Source organism: Harpegnathos saltator, unplaced genomic scaffold, assembly GCF_003227715.2.
Source record: "Harpegnathos saltator strain DR-91 unplaced genomic scaffold, Hsal_v8.6 scaffold156, whole genome shotgun sequence".
In the NCBI taxonomy this organism is placed as follows: domain Eukaryota; kingdom Metazoa; phylum Arthropoda; class Insecta; order Hymenoptera; family Formicidae; genus Harpegnathos; species Harpegnathos saltator.
In genome coordinates, this window is record NW_020229935.1 from 457,863 (window position 1) to 481,322 (window position 23,460).

General features: G+C 44.7%; 1 protein-coding gene across 4 annotated transcripts in view; it reads right to left on the reverse strand.

Moving 5' to 3' along the window:
• Nucleotides 1–20,132, reverse strand: part of LOC105190364 (Matrix metalloproteinase 1) — a 46,792-nt gene extending 26,660 nt beyond the window's left edge. For all 4 annotated transcript variants that reach the window (XM_025296678.1, XM_011153081.3, XM_025296679.1 and 1 more), the window contains exon 1: nucleotides 19,080–20,132. In XM_025296678.1, the coding sequence (XP_025152463.1) occupies nucleotides 19,080–19,196 (117 nt within the window). In that variant the 5' untranslated portion in view covers nucleotides 19,197–20,132. The remainder of the gene's footprint in view (nucleotides 1–19,079) is intronic.
• Between the last annotated feature and the right edge of the window lie 3,328 nt (nucleotides 20,133–23,460).

The window sequence follows — 23,460 nt, forward strand, 5'->3', positions numbered from 1 at the left end:
AGCTTCTGGGAAGCCGGGGGTTTTTATGAATGAGCGCTAAACGAAGCGCGTCCCTACTCACCTATGTCCACACCTGTGTGTGTGTGTGTGGGTGGCTGTTGGGTGCGCTGCTTCACGCGTGAATGGCTGCCTGTCGCCACCCGGCGTGTGTGTGTGTGTGTATGTGTGTGTGTGCACCGTGGGCATTAACATACGATACTACGGCGGATTGAATCAGCCGAGTGGCTTTCCGCGAAGCCGATCGTGACTTGGCTCGACAGTCGCGCGAGCTGCCAATCGACGCCGCTGGAAGTGCCGGCGGCGCTCAAGGTCCCGCCGGTGGATGCTGAGTATCGCTCAGGCGATTGCCTTCAATTGATCGCGAATGGCTGAAGCACACCCGGATGATTAACGCGCCCGCCGTTGCATTCGGCGCGCGCTCGCGTCATGAAATCTCGCGAGCGTTTCCTCGCGCTCTGTCGAGCACCTCGATCGGTCATTGAGACCCGGACGACGTGAGGTGTGTGTGTGTGTGTGCGCGCGCGCGCGCGCGATTTATGCAACGATAACTAAAAATAACGGCCGATTACATGCATAGCGCGCATATAATTGCGGGTGCGGAAGAGCCGCACGCACGCACGATGATTATCCGGACTTGGTTGCTTGTGCAATCGGAAGTGGAACGGGAAGACGATCGGCGGAGAGACGAAGAGCCTTGGCTGCGATTATACTTTACGATCGTATGCATCCGCGTCGAGACGAGGCCCGACGACGAGTCTCTCTCCTCCGGGCCTCTTCCGCGTCGTCGCCTACAAGCTCGCTTCAACCCTTTCAATCCTGACGGTACTTGGAAGCACCGCTCTGTACGCACGGCTCGCATCATTTAAACTTTTTTTTTCTGTGTCTTACGTTATATTCCTTTCGGTACTTCTAAGTACGTTTTAAAATTTGATCATCAAATTGTTACAAAATTTATTCCTTGTGCTCATAATATGCCGAAAGCTATTTAATTGCACGGAAATTCAGTAAGATAAATTTAATAAGATAAAAATAAGGTAAATTAATTCAGAATAATGCATTAAAATTTAATCATTGAATTGTTACAAAGTTTATTCTCCTAATCCTTGTGCTCGTAATATGCCAGAAGCTATTTGATTGCACGAAAATTTAATGGAAAGATCTCTAAATTAATTCAGGATATGAAGGATTAAGCTTCAAGCCAGGAGCAAGCGACCACACGCGGAAAAATATCCTACAACGATGAACCTAGAAATTCTCCGTTACATGTTACGTTCGGTTGCGGTAACAAAGAATTCTCTTTCGCAAACTGAAGAACTATTCACGAATCAGAAGATTCGTCTGAAGAAGTTGAATGGCGATATTAACCCTTTGCACTCGCAACGCCAGCACAGCTGGCATAAACATTCCTCCCGGCAATTCGAGCCAGCTGGCATGTGAAGAAGATTTAAAGACAGAGAGCAACAATAAAACAATAAAATGCGGCGACAACAGCGATATATCACATTTTAAAAAACTATAAGATATGAAATTTTGGCGACAAATTTTGTATAAATAATAAATTTTAATGTTTCCTTCTCTCAGCTAAAAAGTAATCGTAAGTTTTTCATGGCAAATTGTATTGATAATCATCGAGTTGGAGGGAAATGTGGAAATATTCCCCGAGTATAAAAGTGTTCCGTTCAAGTGACTGAATATGTTTCTGGAACAACAGAAACTTCCTAATGGAATCTCTGTTATGTTGCAATGAAATTTTCAGTCGATTTCTGCGGAACGGGAAGTTTCGATTGTCGTATAACTGAAATTCAGTTACACCAATCGAATAGTTTTCTGCGTGCCGTCGCAGTCTATTCCTTGACCGCAGGGAACATCGATCGCGCTTGGTCAATTTGTTTACGCTCACAGCTTAAATAAACCGAGGTGGTAGATTGAAACTTGCGCGGGTCGCCTGCACTCCGCGATACCGCTCGTCGAGCTTCGTTTCGTCCTGGGGGTTTGTTATGGTTTCTCATGTGAACTTATTCGCTTTTGGCATTATCGTTACACGTGACGTTAGTCACACAATTACAAAACTATTGAATGAAAATGTGAGATAACCAGATATTTCTGACTGCGTTTACTATGGATGTTTTCGCACGAAACGAACGCGGCGGTTTTGCCAATAACGCTCCGGTAAAAGTTAGATTGCAACAAATTTCTTAACATAAAAGAAATTTGCGCATTATTTAGGAAACGTATGTTGCGGCTTATCGTGGTGATTAATACCTTGAGTTCCCTAACAGAAATTTGTTACTAGCTGTAATAAATTGGCCAATGATAATAAGTAGTTTTATTGTTCGTAAGAGTAATAAAATTACTCGTAATTACTTCTAATTTTATTACTTATACGAGCAATAAAATTACTTATCATCACTGGCCAATTTACATACAGCCAGGAATAAGTTTCTGTAAGGGGAGTCGTTAGAAAAGGAGAACAAAAATAAATAAAATGAACATTACGGAGAAATAGAGAAGAATATTATTAAATTATTATAATTAATTGATATTAATATTAATTATTATTATTATTTAATTAAATTATCCGTTGTGCGGAGACAGTTTCTCTTCGTCACTGTTCCTCGGTCCGTTCTTTTCAGCTTGGTGTAACAAGTGAGAGTGAGACAAACGTATATTTTTTATCGCGTCGTTTCACCTTCCCCCACGAAATCTCGCGTCGGGTCTGCTCACGCGAGTAATTTCGTTCTTTCACGAGATGAGATCACCTGTAATTGCGCGAGTTGCTCGTTTTCACCCAATCCGAGAATTCTAATAGACCTCCTGATGCTCCTTTCCTTTCCTCCGCCGCCGAGTCGCGACACGGCGAAGGATCCCGCCGGCGAGTAATCGCCTGATCGACGGTTGATAGCGAGCGATTAGCTCATTCCTGCCAAGTTATGTCACGCCCCGTGAAACAACCGTCTCTTCTGTAAAACACGCTTGAGTCGTTTAATTACGTCATTGACTGGCCGCGTGGCTTTTTTCTCTCGTCCTTCCTTCTCCCGAGCATCGAGAGTCTATCTTGTCTTGTCGTCGCGCGAATTTCTTGCGAGTCTATAATTTATTCACGCGTGCACGCGTGTGTGTGTGTGTGTGTGTGTGTGTGTGTGTGTGTGTGCGTGTATATTTATCGTTGCCGGCGCAGTTATACAGCGGGACTCGGGTTAGGCACGAAACGTCTTATATCCGGGTTACCTTGAAGCCGCGGTTCAAGGTGCGACGTAGAGACATTCGTGGTAACATTATTTCGAAGGTATATCACTTCGCGCGCTGCTCTCGCGCGGTATCCACGTCGCTCGCCTTGCGGATTAAACAAAGAGAGAAAGAGCGAGATAGCGAGATAGCGAGAGAAAGAGAGAATCGGCAAATTCCGTCAGCGTGTTTGTCAGCGGGAAGAGAGCGACGAGGAGCGTTCGGAAGGAGACCCGTGCCGTCGCGGAGGCGGCGCGACATTTTCCCCATTCCGCGGCGCTCGTTTCCATGACCTGGATTTCAGGTGATCGCGATTTCGTGCCAGACATGTCGTGACCGCTGTCTTCTGCCGCCATCCGCAAGAGCGTTTTAATCTCCGCGTGGTATCTCCCCGACGGCGCGGCTACACGTAAAGTTCGCGCTGCGTCACTGCCTCGTCGCGATGAGTTGCCAGAGGGAAAGAGAGAGAAGGCAAAAGAGAGAGAGAAAGAGGAAGGGGGCGATTTTCCAATCTTCCAGGTCCGGCTTTCCGAGTGCTGGAGGATCGCTCGCTATTTTTGTATCTTCACTTCACCCGAGCAAAAAATTGTTAGGGCCATCCTTATGAAGGCATCCTTATGAAGGCCATCCTTATAAGGCTGAAAGTAGGATGCTCTAAAAAGGGATGCCTCATTATTCACACCAGGCCCCGAGCTGGATCTTTTAGGGATACCTTAGATTTTACGAAATAACGCTTTGATAAGGAAAATTGTTGAGGGGATTAAAAGGGTTTATTAGAGATACCTTAGATCTAATAAATAAGGCTTTAATAGAGAGAGTTCGGAAGGGCTTTAGCAAGATTTTTTAGGGATGTCTTAGATTTGATAAATAAAACTTTCGTATAGAGGGGGAAAACTGATAAGGGTCTTAGAAGAATTTTTTTAAGGATGCCTTGGATCTAATAAATAAGGCTTTGATAGGAAAAGCTCAGAAGGGCCTTCGAAGGATTTTTTAGGGATGCCTTAGATTTTACGAAAGAACGCTTTAGCATGGAAAGCTGATGTGAGCTTTACAAGGATCTTTTAACAGGATGCTTTAGATATACAAAATCGAGTTGTTATAGAAAATTAATAAGATCTGAAGCGTGTAATAAAATTGTCACAATTTAGTATTGTTTTAGTAGGTACGAGGGTAGTCCCAGAAGTACCTGTATCTGAAAGTATTGTATCACATAACGATGACCAATTTTTTCCATGTTTACAAATTCATTGAGAGCGTTCACTATTGATGGCTGCCAAATAAATACTGAACAACGTAGCGTCGTCAAACTTCAAACTTAAGCTTTATAAGGTTGGTACTTTCTACCATAGTCATTCTGTTCAAACAACAACCGCTACCTATACGTCAGGTCAGGTACTTTTGGGACTACCCTCGTACGCTCTATCTGATTCTTTTAAAGATTTTTTTAATTATACCGTCATTAAAAACAAATGTTATCAGTTTTATTAGTTGCCATATTCATTAGTCTCTTCCAAGAATTTTTCTATGGCCTTCGTTTCGAAATGCAGCAAATTTTAATAAAAACAGTAGCAGGATTTTTATGTGTAAAGAATGCTATAGTTTTAAAATAAAAAATTTTTGTTGTATACTAACAAGGTTATATAAAGAAATAAAGAAACTACAGTCTAAATTTCTTGGAATGAAAGGAACGAATATTTTTACTCAAGCAATAATAAAAATATTTCCTTATAAGACCCTGTTAATATTGTCTTATACGGCCCTCAAAATATTGCCTCATAAGGACCCGTTAAACCATTTGTTACTCGCAGGGCCCTTATCTTTCTACCCCTACTAGGATCCGATTAATCTTAGGGGAAAATAATCAGGCCCTTACCAGAGCCCTATTAATTTCCCTACACGAGCACGGGCGACCGAGGGGAAATTCCCGAGCGACTCCGCGCGGGCGGCCGGAGTATCTGGGTCAATTTGCGACGAACGGATAACGCGAATTTGTCCAGCAAAGGTCCTACGCTGACGGAGAGCCGAGTTGTGCGGCGGATAAGTAGGCGACCCTTTCGAGCGGGATGTGCTCGGGAGCGCCGGCGAATTTTGACGATGTTGTCGTCGCGAAGTGCGTCTTTCTCTCGCGTCATACGCGTCGATCCTTTTATCAGACCGGGCGCGTTATCAAGTGATAAGGGGCGCTCCGGCTTCGCCCGGCCGCGAAAAGTCGCTCTTCTCCATCCGAGCCTCGCGATTGTCGCGATCGCAAAGCGCGGTGCGCCTGTGATGAGTTATCTGTTTACCGCGGTAATTACGACCAAGTTGCGTACAATGGACGATATACCTCCGTGCGACGCTTTATCTCCGAGTCGCACGCGAAGTTGTCGAGATAAATCACACTTTTTCGCCTCGGCCGGCGTGGCGCGGTGGCCAGATAAGATTTCTGGAGTCACTCGTCAGCTGGCCGATCGATACTCGGCCATTTTGTACGAATACACGAACGGCCGAAAGGGCGGCAGGCGAATGCGGGGGCGAACTTGGCTCGGTTAGGCGCGTTGGTGGCCTTCCAAGTCGCCTCGGAGGAAGCGACTCTTCCGCGCCGCGATTCTCAAGACTTCGGCGGCCTTCGCGCGGCCTATTCGCGAACTGACTCCTCCGGTTTCGTGGAGAATCCTGCGTTTGCAATTTGACGTTGTTTACGTCTCGCCGCGAGCTTCAATCTCGCGGTAAAAATTCGCGCGCACGCGCGTTACAGTTACAGTTTTTTTTTCACTGAAGAAGTAACTAGTTATAGTTACACGTTACTGACCTTCAAGAATAACATGTTACAGCTGTAGTTATTTAGAAAGTAACGAGTCGTTGCTTTTCAGTTACTTTTTTGCAATAATTGTGCTGTTATTTTAAATTTCGTAATTGCGTAAATTCCTTCAATTTCATATAGGAGTGATTTGTTGATTATTATATTCCTCATGTTGTATGTAATTTTTACAAATTAGATTCATCAATTTAAATAAGCAATTCATATTTATTTTTTTCACGGCTATTAACAACAATTATAAGAAAGTGAATGAATTTGATGAGGATAATAAATACTAAAAATACTAAAAAAAAGTAATCTTAACATCAAAAATTAGATTTTTTCATTAAAAGACATATTGATATTTTATAAATAGAGACTTGCACTCATATGTTTTCTTAAATTTGCAGTTGAGGTTCTATTTGCATGAATAATTTTTTGCCAGCGCATGTTTTGCCGAGAAATGCCCAGTTGTTCTCATTTCCAAATCTTTGCTGTAACTCGAATATTTCTGCATATGCCGGCCATGGCATTTTACAATCCTTCTCCGAAGATTGAGATGTTTTATCCATTGCTTGAATTTTTTATATAACTGAAACCACGCAGCGCACTTCACGCTGAACGCACTTTGTGTTAACAAATAAGGACTGGCGGCACGCGACGGAAATGTCCAATAGGCGTACAATTTTTTTGAAAGAAATACAGGTTGCATTCGGAGAGGAGACTATCAGTGGCGCTGTTGCGTCACTTTATCCTTGTTTCACATCTAATGAACGATAAAGATAGATGACGCAATAGCGCGTTTCCCAAATGCAGCCAGAATAACTGTACGCTTATCGGATATCAAGCATCGCAAGTCGCGTTATCGTGCTGGCCTGCCAGAAACTCAAGTTTGAAATTAACTATTAAAGTAACTATCAAATTACTTATTAGTTATCAAACAAATGTAACTGAGTTAAGTTACAGTTGTAGATGGAAAAAAGGAACGAAGTCAAGTCATAGTTACCAAAAAAAAAAAAAGAAAAGAAAAAAGAAGATAACTGTAACTGTAACTTCGTTACAAGTAACGAGTTACTTCCCAACCCTGGATTTCTCCGATCGAATGTCAACGGTACTTCGCTTCTTTCGACTGGAGCGGCGAATTTCCCGCTGATTTCCGCGTCCTCGCGCTCGCGGCGCGAGCAGACACGAGCGCCGCGAGGCCGGACAAAGCGCACTTTTCCCCCGACACGCCGGCTGCCGTTCGATTATAGGACTCCCAAGCTGTCGCTCGTAAAATAAAAGGAAGGAGTGCATAAGCGTCGAGCAGCGCACCGGCCTTGAAGAGGTCTTTGTCGACACGAGCGGCATCAGTATTCCACGCCCTCGCGTCTTCTCGCAGACGCTCTCTGAATATAAAGGACACCCCCCGGCTACCCCGCCGCGCGCGCGCTTCGCGCAATATATTTTCGCGCGAGTAATCTCTCACGATGGTCCTTATTATTTTCTTCTTCGTGTGTGGAAATGTCGCGCGCGGGTCTCTGACCTCGCGCGAAATCCGCAAGGTCGCGGCTTAACCCTCCTTCTTGGCAAAATGTCTCTCGTCGAGCGATGAGTTCAGTCTCGGTAGTTTCTCTCGGCAATAATTTTCTGCAGGATAATTTAACTATTATAAAGTAGCGTATTGCGCAACTGGAATGCGTGTTCGTCCCGAGCACACATTTTGTTCATCACGCAACGACGAATAAGTAGTTCAATCGGATATATAAATTTGTGGAAAATTATATTATATTATTCCCGTCGAAGCAAATAATTATACATGATCGTACGCGAATTTTGTCTCCATGTGTAAACATGTGTAATTATTTTCGCACCGGGAAAAATGCCGTGGCGTAAATACTTAATTAAAGTAATTAAAGTAAGTTTGTGCTTGTGTGGCAGCCCAATCGTGAAACAATTCTTTCTCTTCTTCATTTTTACAGTTTTCTTTTTTTTCTCAACGTGGATGTGTATACAAGTTTACAAGGACAGATTCTACGTTAGAAAAGATTTTGGTAAACATCCGCGAAAACTTGATCTTTGGGACGAAATCTTCGGAAGATGACAACAACGGAAGAAAATGTGCCGCGATAACGTAAACGGATACGTTAAGGATGCTAATGCAACACGTTTTTTACCTGTTTTCGGAAATAATACCTATCAATTTCGACAATCTCTGAATATTATCCGAAGAATCACTCGTCGTGACGTTGTCACCTTTTGTAAGTGAAATGAAAAAAAGAACTGATTATTTCTCCTTGCCATCATGGAGCCAGCAAATAAGGCAGAAATTCTGAACAGTTTTTATAACAGTTTTATGTGTCTAGACTGTGCCTTATTTGTGCAAAAGGCAATTTAATGAACAAGATATATTTCTTGAGAATTGAGATCGCAGTAGAAATTGAGCGCGCTTGAGGACACATTTTTACCAAAACTCCTACCAAGATCTTTCAAAGTATAATAGAATTCTGTGAATTCGCAGATGGAGTTCAAATTGATCACCTCGAATATAATTGTATATGACTTTATATATTAGGTCCAGCGGTAGTTAATTTTTTCCGATGAAATTTACATAGTTCAGACCAAAATTTGATATTGAAATATTCTCCCGTCCTTTTGCGGTTTTAAAGTGTCGGCATTTAACTTTTCGAAATGACATATGGTTGGGCGTTTGTTGCATATCCTTGCAACCTCAAATAATCAGTAGTGTTTACGATTGCTATCAACAAGGAGCAAGATATTCTTCGCATTTCATTTGAATAAGAACGGCTTCTGAAGTAGCCAAAATGATTCGTGCTGCTTATGGTGAAAACGTGATTGATCGCACGTGTCGAAATTGGTTTGAACGTTTTCCGAAGTGGTAATTTTGATCTTCACGACCAACTACGCCCTGGTCAGCCAAAAACATTTGAAGACGGGGAGTTGCAAAATCTACTGAATGAAAATACGGCACGAACACAACAAGGACTTGCAGAAAAGCTGGAAGTAAGTCAGAAAGCAGCTATTTGCGATCGTTTACATCGTATGGGAAAGATACAGAAAGAAGGGAAATGGGTTTCATACGAGCTGCTAACCATGGACAATAAAAATCGCCGGTTGCGACCACATGCGACCTCGCTCGCCGGACAATAAAACATAGATTTTTCATCAAAATGCTGCACGAAAAATGGATTATGCATGAAAATCCTAAACGCAAAAATCATGAGTAGACCCTGGTCAGTCGACAACGTCAACAGCGAAATCCAAATATTTCGGAAAAAAAAGTGGGACCAAAAGGGTGTACTATGAGTTCTTGGAACCGGCTAAAACCATTGAAGCAGAGATTTCCCAAGAGCAATCGATACGTTTGAGCGATTGAGAAAAAGGCCAGTTAATTGGACAAGACAGCCGTAAAGTCGTCCTGCTGCACGACAATGCTAAACCGCATACAGCAGAAGCCACAAAGGAAGGCATCTTACACTTGGCTGGAAAGTTCGCCCACACGCGGCGTATTCTCCAGACTTGGCTCCATCAGATTTCTTGTTTCGGTCGACGCGACACGCACTGTCTGCCTGATACACATTTCTCGACGTTGTCGACGTACGGAATTTCATCGGTGACTTTGTAGCCTCGGAGCCACCGAGTTTCTATCGTGATGGGGTTCGGCAACTGCCCGATAAATGGCGTAAGGTCTGCGACAGCCACGGAGAATATTTCATTGATTCATCTTGTTCTATTGATTTTTAAATAAAAATTAAAAATTGTCGAAAATTGGTAAGGATTGACTGATAGGTGCATACAATCATTTCTTCGATCGGGCGTGAAGTGCTAGCGCGCTGTTTGCCCAGCGAATGGAATCCTTAACGAGTCCTTTAATTTCGATGATCTCCGAATATTAATCGAACAAGTCGATAGACTTGTTAATAACATTGCTCTCGCGCTCGGGCCTAGCGGAGTCGCGATCAACGTCGCATCTCCGCGCAACCTGATCGCTCGCCGCTGCGCAGTCTGATCACGTTGCATCGATAGGAAGCAGACTCTGATCCTGCGGCCGACATGCACGGTCGTCGAATAATTCAGCATCACTCGACGTCGTCGAATATGATCGCGATATGTGCCGTTACGCGTCTCCGTGGCCGCGGGAGGCTTTCGCTGGAAAAACACCTCGCGTTGAACAACGCGGCCCGACAAATTCGACGAGTGCGCGACGATGATGGATGACGGTGACTCACCGGGAAGAAAGAGCGCGAAGAAGGAAAAGGACGGAAAGTCGTTGATTCGAGCATAGCGCGAGCGAGCGGAAGCGAGACAGTTCGGGCTCTCCCCGCGAATAGAACGCTCGTGTCACCACGCGTGAGTCAGCGCGAAATTTTGCCATTTTTCTTCTCTCCTTATCGATAACACATAAGTGCAAACGCAACGTCGTCGTTCCGATAGCCAGTCAATGCCAGCCGATGTTAATGAGAGATTTAAAGGTCGACCTTAGACGCGCTCAACATTAGAACGGTCGTTGAGAGGCGCAGGCTCGACTTTAGCGGGACGTTTCGCCGGACAGACGAGACGGCTCTCGAGCGAACGAGCAATTAACGGTCAGCCGACACTTGGCAACCGGTGGGACGATCCTCTCGATTAATCGCGTTAGTCGAGCGCGTAAAGCGTTACGCAAGCGTGCCGCCGACCAGGATCGGCATTTTCCAGACTTTCGGTCTGGAAGGAAAAACTTTTAACACGTTTCGTTAAACGCTCGATAATTTTGAATACCTTGAATTGATAAACACACTTAGTAATAATTTAAAAACGCGATAATTTTAAATTAATTTCAAACACACGTTTCTTTTGACGCCTTTTTTTTTTTACGTCCTTTTTTTACGCTCTTTTTTACGCTTGATTTCTTTGTTTGTTTTATTTCTTTCTAGGTGTTTGTTGTTGAAATTTCGGACGTAAAATTATTGGTGGTGCAAATTGATCTTTCCGCAGCACATCCATTTTTTTCATATTCCTGCGCGTTGTTACGTGCAAATGTGTGCATTATTGCACGACTGTTAAAAAGATAATCATTACACACAATGTGCACAGAGTATATACAGGATACACGTCAAATTTTCATCTATCAACCCTCGTAACTTTGCAGGGAGCGATGGTAGAAAAAAATGTTTCAGACAAGAATCTCGGAAAATATGAAAGATACTGAGAAACGTTCCAGACAAAAGTTGTATGGTTTCAAGGAGGATATAAAACGGTTTGTTTATAGATGGCGTCACTTCCGAGATATCCGCAGATCATTACTTTTCTTAAACGGAAACCCCAACTTTTTATTACACCATCTTTTTCTACCAATTAATCGGAACCAACCTTTGTCCGAAACATTTTTCTCTACGACCGCTCCCTGCAAAGTTACGATTAAAATTGGACACTCTGTATATTATATCTATTTACTTAATAATTCGCATATTGCACATGCATATTTCATAGTTTATTCAAATGAAATGAAGAAGAAGAAGAAGAAGGTTGTCTTATCGAGCCACCGGCTACGCATCAAAACCGCATCAAAAGTCGGATGTTCAAACTGCATTATAAATCAAACGCGCGTATGCTTAAAACCTGTTTTTCGCAACATGCTCTTCATGTTTTAAACATGTTTCTCTTGCGCTCGTTTAGAAATATTCAAAACGTAAAAAACAGTTTAAAAAACTCATGATGATTTACTTTTTATTTGAAACGTACTTGTCAGCAATCCCGCCGATGACGCGCGTATGCGTCGGCCAGTGAGAATCGCGGAAATCGAAAGAGCGCTTTCACGACTCGCGTCGTCCACGTGACTTCGGCATCGGCGGGCTCTCCCCGGCTTTCGGCTTCGCCGGAAGGAGGGAGCCGCTTCAGGGCCGCCGCTTGTATCAGGTCAATCGGAAAGTTTCGTTCGTTGGTGTTTCTTTTTTTTTGCAAAACGTATGGCTTTATTTAAGAAACAAAATGAAAAAGTATATCAATCAAAATATTGTCCATCGTTAGCGATGACTTTTTCCCATCTTTCGGTCAGCGAGCGAATTCCGCGGCGAAAGAATGACTTCATCTTTGGAGGCTATTCTCGTCGTTTTTCGTGCAATGCTCGGCTCAAACGGACCATTTGTTCTCCAGTAGGGATCCCCTGTGATTATTTGACCACTTTTCAACAGCTTTATGGTACAGCACACTCTTCTGATCTCACCAAATACAGAGGCATTGCCTTCTTTCCGTGAATATTTCGCTTTGGCGTCGATGTTGAGGGTTGGCCGGGATCGCAAATAGTGTTTCGACGTTTGGGGTTGTCAAAATCAATCCATTTTTCATCCCCCCAGTGATGATGACGACGTGAAAACCCCTTTCTTTGTTGCCTAGCAAGCAGAGTTTCGCAGGTGATTTCTCGCCTTTCGATATCTCTTGGCTTCAGTTCATATATAGGAGTTCATATATAGCCGTTTGCTTCCCTTAAACCTTTCCTAAGGCTTTCAAACGATCGGTAATGACAAATCGAGCACAATTTAATGCTTCTGCAAGTTGCTTTTGCGTTTGACATGGGTCTTTGTCTGCAGGCATCAATGCCTGCAATTCTTCGTCTTCGAATACTCTTGGCCGTCCGGAACGCTCTTTGTCCTCTACAACTCGAAATCACCACTTTTAAAGCCACTTTTAAAGCGAAACCATTCTCTGCATGTTTTATCGGAAGGAGCATTATCATCATAAACTTCTACAAGCATTCGATGAGCTTCAGCTGCAGTTTTCTTCCAATTGCAGCACAAGATTAACGCTTCGCGCAAATGACGCTTACTTGGCTCAAATTTCGACATTTTCGATGCAGTGAAAAACAAATGTTATTGATGCAAACGTATACTTTTATGTACCGAATGTTATTGACAGATGTCAAAACAAATCATTAAGCTTCGTTTAGATATTAGAGGTTAACGACAGTTCTAGCTGTAGCTACTTGCCGCTAGATGGACGGGACTTTCTGATTGACCTAAAATACCTTCCGCTTATCGCGCGCGCGCAACAGTTCGAAGCGATTGTCAATTTGAACGCGCCATCTAAGCGCCGTTATCAGCGCGGTATTAACGAATGCCCATACGTGCCTTATCGGCGAGCTCGTCGCTCGCAGGCCGCCTCTAATCGCGCTTCTCCTGTCACTCACGTGTGCAGCCGATACGTTAACGTGTTCGCGATCGTCCGTGCCGAAGGACGTTGAAACTTGTTACTCGGAGATTTCTGAAGTGGCCGGTGCGCGAACACGGATCCGGTGTGAAAAAATACAAAATTCAAAATGACGGATCTCATATTACGAACATAATTATAGAAATGAAACAATTCAACTTGGAAATGGCTGTTGATCGGGTGTTTGTATACCGTAGATATCCGATCATTGAGCGAAGATCTTCAACTTGCTCTTTTGGATAACGAATTTGTAATTAACGGCCTCGCTTAAATAACAAAGCCTCAAATAACAAATTTCAAGCGAATCCGGCTGATTTTGAAAGTTTCGTCCGCCATATTGGATCTGCTACTTCGAACACGCACCGCTCCCGCGTGGCCGCTTCGTCCGCGTGGATAGCAGGCCGCTGGGCGAGCTCGAGGAGGCTCCTCGCCTCAAGGCTCTCCTAGACGAAATACCGTAACGGTATTCGGCGGATTTCGTACACGCGCTGCGTCGCCCATCTGCGTGCTATTTATGTGTTTATCGGCGGGAGGCCGGCGCGGTCGCCGAAATCGCGATTCCTCCGCGAAGGGAGGAGATGGCCCTCCTCCGGTTTTACGACCGGCATCGTCGAGAGCGAGAGAATGCCAAGCAGGCCAAGCGTGCTCGCGCGCGCGCGCGCGCGCGCAAAAAGAGCGAACGATCGAGCGACGATGAGAATGCCTGGCTGGCGATGGCTCGTTAATATTCCGATGACGGCCGGTCCGTGTCCGGACTGCGGATCCGCGAGCACGAAGGCCAACATACGCGATCTCGCCGCACGCTGTATTTCCGTGTCGGGCACATACATTATTTACTATTTCCTAGTATGACCCGCGACAGCGAGAGGAAGACACTCGAGCGCAGTCCTCGATGACTTGGCGGCTTGCCGAGCGCTACTGGAGCAGCGGCAGGCTCGCTGCTGGAGGACCTCAGCTCTCGCGGAGAGACGCTCCTCGTCGACAATCTGCGTCGACAGTTATTACCGTCGTTGCTCTCGCGAGACTTTGGACGAGCTCGCGTCCCAGGGCGTTTCTCTTCAGGCAACTTCTTCTCTTGCGCCAACGGCCGGTGTGGATCTTTCACGATTCGCGCCTCGGCGGCGGCGCACAGTGGGGCCAGATGATATTCTTTGGTTGAAAATTCTCCAGAGAGACCTGAATTTCCAAGCGATCATCGACACCAATGGATGAGGTTGATCCTGAATAAATTCCCAAGAGATCTGTCTTGCCAAAATTAAAAAAAGAATTTTTTTCTCGAATTACGAGCCCCAAGAGAGGAAAAGTTATCGTTAAACGCGAGATTTAGCGGATCGAAACTATGAAGCCAATCAACAGACACCTCGAGATTTATCGATCTTGAAGCAGAAATTAACCATTAACCCGAAACTCATATGCCCAAAGTACAAAAACATGAAATATAGACCAGTTAAGCACAGAACCGAAGGATTTTGAGTCTTAAGCCCATCAACCTAGGAATCTATCAATCCGAGAACTTTCTAGCTCGTGGATGCATGAAGCCGTATATATTAAGAGCCCCAAATAGTCCAAGAATCCATAGCTCGAGAATTTAATAATACCTCGACGTTGAATATTCAGCTATAAAACATTGAATTCGAGCCTAGAAATGCTGAATGCCAAATCTCGGGTTCTCCATGTTTTTACTCATTGGCTCCATATGGCTTAATTCTTTCTTAATGTGGGCTGAAATGATGAGCTTTGAAATTCTAAGTTCTCTAAAAAGTGATTATAAGTTCTGGGGTCTCGCATTTAGTATCCACAGGCTCGAACCCATTGAGGTCGAACCCAAGACACTGTACTTTATAAACGATAAACTTTTAAGACAAACCCTAAACCCATGAGCCCTGAACCGATAATTTTTTCAAAATTTCGGCTAGACGGATCTCTTTGGAATTTATTCAGGATCAACCTCATCCATTGGTGTCGATGACCGGGTTGGGAATTCAGGTCTCTAGAGAATTTTGAACCAAAAAATATCATCTGCCCCCACTGTGCGGCGGCGTGACATTTTGGAGACGACCCTCCTCGCGATATTTCTCGGCTGGTTGTCGGAAGTTTTTGTCGTCGGGGAGGTCTACTCTGTAACTTTAACCCTTTGCCGCATAGCGGTCCTCCCAAAGTGCCGCCTATCATCCAAGCTTGTTTTTCCAATAATTTAAATTTTTCACATTTCTTTAGGCATTTTGGCATTGTTGGACTGCTAAAATGTTCCTCTAATACATCGACTTTTAGAGTCATTTCAGATAAGTGATTTGTTATTAATAAGCATATACTGAACAAAACTGTCGTTTTTAGAGAGTAAATGCGTTTACGTGAACTTTTAAGTATTAACGTATATACGTTAAAATCATTATCTGGCGATTTTTGGGGTCGCCGAATACAAGTCCGGTGTGAAAAATATAAAATTCAAAATGGCGAACCTAATATGGCGGATGGAATTGTCAAAATCAGTCGAATCTACTCGAAACTTGTTATTCGGGGGTTTTTGAAGTCGCTGGATATACAAATCTGGTGTGAAAAATACAAAATTCAAAATGACGGATCTCATATGGCGGACATAATTATAGAAATGACACAATTCAATTTTTAAATGGCTATTGATTGGGTTTTTTTATACCGTAGATATTCTATAATTGATCGAAGATCTTTAACTGGCCCTTTTAGATAACGAATTTGTAATTAACAATCTCGAAAACGCTTAAATAACATATTTCGAGGGAATTCGGCTGATTTTGAAAATTTCGTCCGCCACATTGGATCTGCCATTTTGAATTTCGTCTTTTCCACATCGGATTTGTATCCAAAAAGTCCTAAAAGTCCCCGAGTAACAAGTTACACAAAATTATATTCATTAGAAGAAAACGTGCAACAAAAGATTAAGTTGCCGTTGCACGTTTTGACTGCCTCGTGTCGACGCGCTGACGATGCAACGATAACGACACACTCTCGTCTCCGAAGTTGCAGAATAGATCCGATGGCGATCTCAATGCGTTTCTGGGATTTTTAAACAAGTGCAAAAGAAATATGCTTAAAACATAAAAAACATTTTTAAACATATTTTAAACACATGTATATGTGCTTTTTATCTTTGGTACAGTTTGAATCGATTCTCGTGCGACTCTGTCGACAAGCTGATTCTCTCAAACGTTGAGTCCAGTCGAATTCTTCGCTCAACCAAACGGTATTGATGAGTACGGACCGAAAATCGGTTCTTTGTAAAAAAAATCCAGCACAGAATAATCGACTGGAGAAGGTCAGACTGACGTCACCCATCACCGATAACAAACATGTTGGTAATATGCTGGTAACAAACATGTTCAAGATCAAGAAAAAAAACATAAAACATCGTGTTTCTTATCTGTTTTTTATGTTTTAACTATTTCTTTTGTGCAAATGTTTTAAGCAAATGCAAAAAAGATAAAAAGATGCTTAAAACATAAAAAATATTTTTAAATATATTTTGAATACAGGTATATACACTTTTTATCTTTAGTACAGTTTGAGTACTTGTTTGTCGATGAGGTTTGCAGTTGAAGTGCAGTCGGTAATTTAACAAGAAACCTCTTCTTCTATTATTTTATTTCAATAAACTATGAAAAAAAAAAATATATATATATATATATACAGGGTGTCCGGCATCTTTTGAAAATAAAAAATTGTGAAAATTAATCAGATGAAACGGAGAAGAAAAATTATTTTGCAACAATCGCGATAGTTATTAAGTTATCAGTGATTGAAAATGACCACATCTAGAATAGCAATAGATGCAAGCAATAGATATGAATATATTGAATTTTGAATCCTGAATTTTGAACCTGTCGCTAAACACAATAGTCGTCATATAATTGTAGATTAGGTCAACCTGAACAAAAAGTCCTTTACCTTATTTTGCAAATAAGTACGCAAATTTTCAAGTTATCAATTAAAAGACCTTCTGGATGTGGTCATTTTCAATCATAACTATTGCGATTTTCGCAAAATGACTTTTCTTTTCATCTGATTAATCCTCACAATTTTTCCTTTCCGAAAGATCCCGGACACCCTGTACATACATAAGATGTAAATTATTTTCTTAACAATCGTGCAGTAATGTATACATCTGCACGTAATATTGTAATGTGCAAAAATATAAAAAGATGGATATTCGTGAAAAGATCAATTCATACTACCAACAATTTTACGTCCAGGATTTATATTAAACAGCTAAAAAAACCACGTTTTTAAAGAAACGTGTGTTTAAAATTATCGAATGTCCAAGACACGTCTAAACTTTTGTTCGGAACTAGAGATGTGCGAATCCGGAATTTTTATGTCGAATCGAATCGAATCGAATCATTAAAACATTTAACATGACTATTAAACATGCAAATAATAATGGAAGATTTTTATGATGAAAGGGAATACTGATGTTGTAATATCATCTCAAAGCAAAATATATATTTAAATATTTAAAGTTAAATTTATAATTAAGTTATTAATTATAAGTTAAGTTCATTACAAGTTAAGGGTTCAAACATACACAGGCCAGGCAGATGGCCCGTTTTGTAGCTGATGCACGCGAACGATAATGTATTTCATTCCTATTCGTATTATTCGGATTCGAATTCGAATAGTTCGCACATCTTTATTCGGAACAAGAAAAGCTTAAAACGTGCCAACTGATCTGCGGATCTGTCAACGATCCGTCGTGAGACGGGAGGATCTCGTCTGAAGAAAAGAAAGCTGATGGGGGTGAAGACACCCCCGAGGGCGGAGGCGAGATGGCAATCGCAAGACGCATCGCGGAAATTCGCCCCCGATCAGATTCAGCACAGATCAAACGGTCGGCTTTCTCGACAACTTCCGCGTAGGCGACACAAAGCACTCGCGCCGCCAACGTGCTCGAGACTCTGCAATTTGCACAATTTCCACGGACATGTCGAGCGATATATTCTGCCCTGAAATGAGCGCGCACGGTAATTATCGCTCGTGACATTGTAAACGACCTGTTTTTTTATGGCCAGCGTATAAACTGTCACGTGCGTTGACGTGTACGGCGGCGGCACAAACGAGGTACACATTGTGCGTGCGTGCGTGCGTGCATATGTGTGTGTGTATAATATGTGTGTGTGTGCGTGCAAGTAACGTTTGGATCTGGACATTGGTCCGAGCAATTGAAAGACCGAGCTGGTATTCTGCCGTTGCGACGGTCGAGTCGACGCAGCCGCTATCAAGCGAATCGCTAGGAAATTCGCGGCCGATAAACGAAGCAGATAACCGCGATGCTCCCGATTCCGAGTCGCGCGAGAGAGCCGCAGATAAGAAGGCGAGGCGACGAGCGCGTTTACCTAAACAGATTACTTTGTTATCGCGCGACAAGTCGAACGCCGTACGCGTCGAGTCGCCGCGAGAGAGAGAGAGAGAGAGAGAGAGAGAGAGAGAGAAGCGGATTCGAGAATTCACGACGGCGAGAGCCGCTTCTCCTGAGCGAGTCGACGACTCCGCGGGCTCCGAAGCCGCGGAGATAACCCGACCGGGCTATCCGTATCACAGTAGATTCCGAGATAAATGTCTTCTTCGGAACGCGACATTCGCGCCCGCGCGCGCGCGCGCGCGAATCGAAGGCGCACGTAAGCGTTTTAACCCGCATTACTCACGCGTGACACACCGCGAGGATTACATCGCTTCCCCGTCCTTGTCGGCGCTGCAGCCGTCAAGCTGCGCACCGGGAGGACTTGTTGCTACCTGCCGGAGTGGCGAAGGCGCTCAGGTGACGACGACGGAGCGTCTCGCGGCCGCGAGAAAGAGAAACAGAGAGAAAGAGAGAGAGAGAGAGAGAGAGAGAGAGAGAGAGAGAACAGGCAAAGTCACTTACCGCGGCGGCGTTGTCGCTGATGCTGAAGGAAGTCGGCGCCGCTTCCGTGTTCGCGCACAGGGCCAAGAGCGCCGTCGCCATCAGGCTGGCGCCGACGGGTCCGCTCCACCTGGTCATGCTTCCGCTTGGCTCGCCTCCTCGCGCTCTCGTCTCTCTCGTCGCGCTGCTCGACTCGGCTCCCCCGCGATGGCCGTCCCACGCACGTCCCGACGAGCACTCGCTGCGCGCACGTGCTTCACCCTCCTCCCCGTGGAAGACACAGTGGGTCTGAAGGCTCACGGCTCGACCAGGCGACGTCACACCAGGTGATCCATGCCGGGCTGACCGAGTGACCGCGCGCGCGAGACTATCGTTTCTTGAAGATCGGTCCCCGTCTCCTCGGGGTTGTCCTCCTCGCCTTGCCCCGTCGAGCTACCCCCGTCGTGCGTCGCTCGCGTCCTTGGCGGGACCAGTTCGCCGAGGGGATGGCGATCTCCCGATGCACACAGCAGTTGTCCCTCTCTCTCTCTCTCTCTCTCTCTCTCTCTCTCTCTCTCTCTCTCTCTCTCTCTCTCTCTCTCTCTCTCTCTCTCTCTCTCTCTCCCTTGGCCGGCGGTGCTCTGGCGAGGCAGCGGCTGGCAGGGTGGTTTAAAACGTCGTTGCCACGACACTATCGATCTCGTGGTGTTTTCCTCGCTGCTCGGTGCTCGCCGTCGTCGCGGCTAGGCTCTCTCTCTCTCTCTCTCTCTCTCTCGCTGTTGCTTCGCGCGTGACTCCTCGCGACCTGTGCACGTATACGTGTGTGGCACGCACCTCGTTCGATTTCCAGCTCGACGTAGCTCGCGTGCACGCACGCGCGCGCGACTCGCTAGCCCGCGCTAGTACGGAGAGTTCGATGAAACGATCGAGAAGCGCGGGGCCGAGTCGGGAGGTGGGAGTACCGGGGGAGAGAGTGAGGTCGATAGTAAAGAGGATGGATCAGCACACTGCGGCGGGCCGCGGCCGACGAGAGAGAGAGAGAAGCGCGCGGGTACACGGAGCTGCTATCGGAGCCACCGCCACTCTGAATCACAATCAGGCCGCTCTGTCTTTTATTGAGGCCCCCCACCATGATTCGCGATCGCCACGGTCGCCAATCGCGAGAGCCGCTCCTACACGTGCACGCACATGCCTGCCGCCGCGAGGCTATGTGCGTGCTTGAGCACCTCGACACTTAGTCAGGTCGGGTGCAAAGGATACGCGCTCGCCGGCGGGTAACGCGAATTTCGTATTATCCTTTTCGACTCCTCCTCCCCCCCCCCTTGCCTCGAGCATCCTCCTGCAAGCGCTTTTCTCCTCGTCGATGGAAGCTCCTAGCTCTGTGATCGCTCTTGAGCTGGAGGAAGTTCTTCTCGGGAGGTGGTCCGGAAGGACGATAGTCCTTTCTCTCTCTCTCTCTCTCTCTCTCTCTCTCGGCTATCCTGCGGCTTGGTGACAATTTGCCGGGAACGAAGCTCTAGTTTCCGCGCTAGTTGCGTTAATTTCCGACTCATTGTTGCATAATCATGTCTCCTTGTCTGGTTTTTCTTCGGAATTCCGTCATTTCCCCGCGGCGTGTCTTTCAGGCCCGTCTCTCTCTCTCTCTCTCTCCCCCTCTCTTGCCCTCGAAAGATCATCCCTCGGCGATTGACTATACAGCGTCGGCGCGTCTCGCATGTGGCCTTTGCATTGCAAATGATCGCGTTGCCGCGATTGTTCCCTCGGGACGAGGCCGCGTCGCGTCTGCCTCTCACAGGTGGTCCCATCTGGGTCCCCGGCATATGATCGCGACATTGGATTGCCGATCGTGCGATCAGACCTGCGCGACTCAGGCCGGAGACCTGAGGAAACGAAACGGACACTCGCCACTCGCGCTTTCAAACGCTCAAGCTGCTGCGTCCGGACCGATAGAAAGTCAAGAACACACCGGTTGACGCTATGAGTCATGCATTTTAGGTCGTTTTCCGGCCCAAAGAACTCCCGTCGGCTTAACTCGCGAATGTAGATGAGAGGGATTTGCGCGATTCTTCAAGCGGATGGCGCATACAAAAACGTAAGCAGTAGGCGATTCAATCGCAGATGAGACGTCAGCTCTGCCTCAACTATTGTTGCTTGATTTGCTCTCGCTACTCGCATCCTACTCAAAATTTTATATTTCAGTTTAATTTATTAACTAAATCGTAATCAGTAGTAAAGTCAATAATTTAATTCAATTTAAATTTTCAATTTTAATTTAAATTACTAATTAAGTCGCAGTTAATGATAACAACTGATAATTCAATTTAATTTAAATTTAATTTGTTAATTTGTTGAGTAAATTGCAATTAACAAATAAAATTAATAATTCAGTTTAATTTAAATCTTTCATTTTAATTTAAATTATTAATTAAATTGCAGATTAATAATAAAACTAACAATTCAATTCAATTCAATTTAAATTTAAATTTAATTTATTGGGTAAATTGTAATTAACAATAAAATTAATAATTCAACTTAATTTGAATTTCCAATTTCAATTTAATTTACTTTAATTACATTGCAATTACTAATAAAACTAATAATTCAGTTCAATTAAAATTTTAAATTTCAGTCCAATTTGTTAAGTTAAATGCAATTGATAATAAAATTAATGATTCAATTTAATTTGAATTTTACAGTTCAATTTAATTTGTTTATTAAATTACAATTAACAATAAAGTTAATGATTCATTTTAATTTTAATTTTGTGTGTTTTAATTCATTTGTTAACTAAATTATAATTAATAATAAAATTAATAATTTAATTTAAATTTTATTTTTATAAATTTTATTTCAGCTCTTCCTGCGTGGCTCAAAATTCTTCTCTCTCCCCAGTCTCTCTCTCTCTCTCTCTCTCTCTTTCTCTGGAGAAACCAACTGATCAGAATCGCTGCTTCCACTCGCGGCCGAAAAATATTCAACTGTGATGGCTTAATTTGCTCGTTCACGTCAGTCTTGTTGCTCAAGACCTTCCGCGTGTCCGGCCGCTTCGCGTCGTAACGAGATAGATTTCACTTGCCCGCTCGCGGCGCGCTCGTGTTCGCGGGAATAGTCGCCGGAGCGCCGCCGTCTTCCGAACGTCCATAAAGAAGAAACGGCAGCGCGCGGTCTGCGGAAAGTTACGCCAAGTGGTCCCTTCCGAACGCATCGACAGAGGATTTCCATGTGTATCAGCCGAATTGCTCGCGAGATTTGAATACAAACGATCGTTGCGCCGGGGCGGGGGGGGGGAGGGAGGGGAGTACATCGAACGAATGAGTAAGCGTTGGTCTCTTTGGTGTCGGCGATCGCCGCCCAGTGTTTCATCAATGAGTAAACAACGGCGAAGCCTTACTCACCGTTCGCCATTCTTCCTTCCTCTTTGCGGCGCAATTCACAGCTGTCGATTTTCCGGTCTCACCGTGCCTCGGCTGCTCGCGGGGCCCTCCGGGTCTTCCCTCTTCTGCGTTCTCCCTCTCGTACCGCAGGGACGTGATTGTCATGAGAACACTTGCCGAAACGCGCAAACAGGCCGCCCGCGCCGCGGCCGGGCGATTCCGCTTCGATTTGGAAAACAAGAGACAACACGACGCTGCGCGAGGGTGTGTGGAAGCGTCTTGCTGTCTTGCCTCGACGAAAAGGTCAGAGACGTGACGCCATTTTTTAGTCTTTTCCCAAATTACCCGGGGGAGGGGGGAGGATTCTATCATCGGTTAGGAATGCATTTGCATGAATTCGTCCACTCGGGCTTGAGGCCGTTTCAATGCAGACGCGCGTCCAGCCTGCGATCCTGTTTGGGATGTTCCGCGAAGTCGCAGACTTTGATGAAAATTTACGCACGCGCAGGCTGCGCTGACTCACCGGACGCCGCTCGGCGAGGCGAATGTTGCTGCTTTCGGGTTGCAAGCCCGCGAGGTGCGTCGTTGCATCGGTATTACCCTTCCTTCCCCTTCCAATCACGAGCGAATATTCACGTGGTTGGAATGATCGAAGGAATCGGAACAATCGAAATGACGACACGAAGGTTGTCCTGTTCAGGGACAACCGTAATAGTGGCTCTTTAATCCTGGCTTAGTTGGTCCCTCGATAGTCCAGCCTCTTCGTGGGCTAACGCTGATGAACTAAGGCTGCGTTATTCGGAGACATTGTTCCAAAGTAGTTTAAATTGGTAATTCGGACTAAGGAAATTAGATCCTTCGGGCGATATTCATGGTGGGATCTTATGTTTATCTTAAATTTATCTTCAGATTCTTCGTAGCTGGTAAAACGCCGCAATCACTCGGGAATTGTTAAGGCTTTGAGGTTCGTACCAACATTTTGAGATTTTTTTTAAATTTGTGATAGTGAAATATTATTTTCAATGGACGCATCAAACAAAATGAAGCAA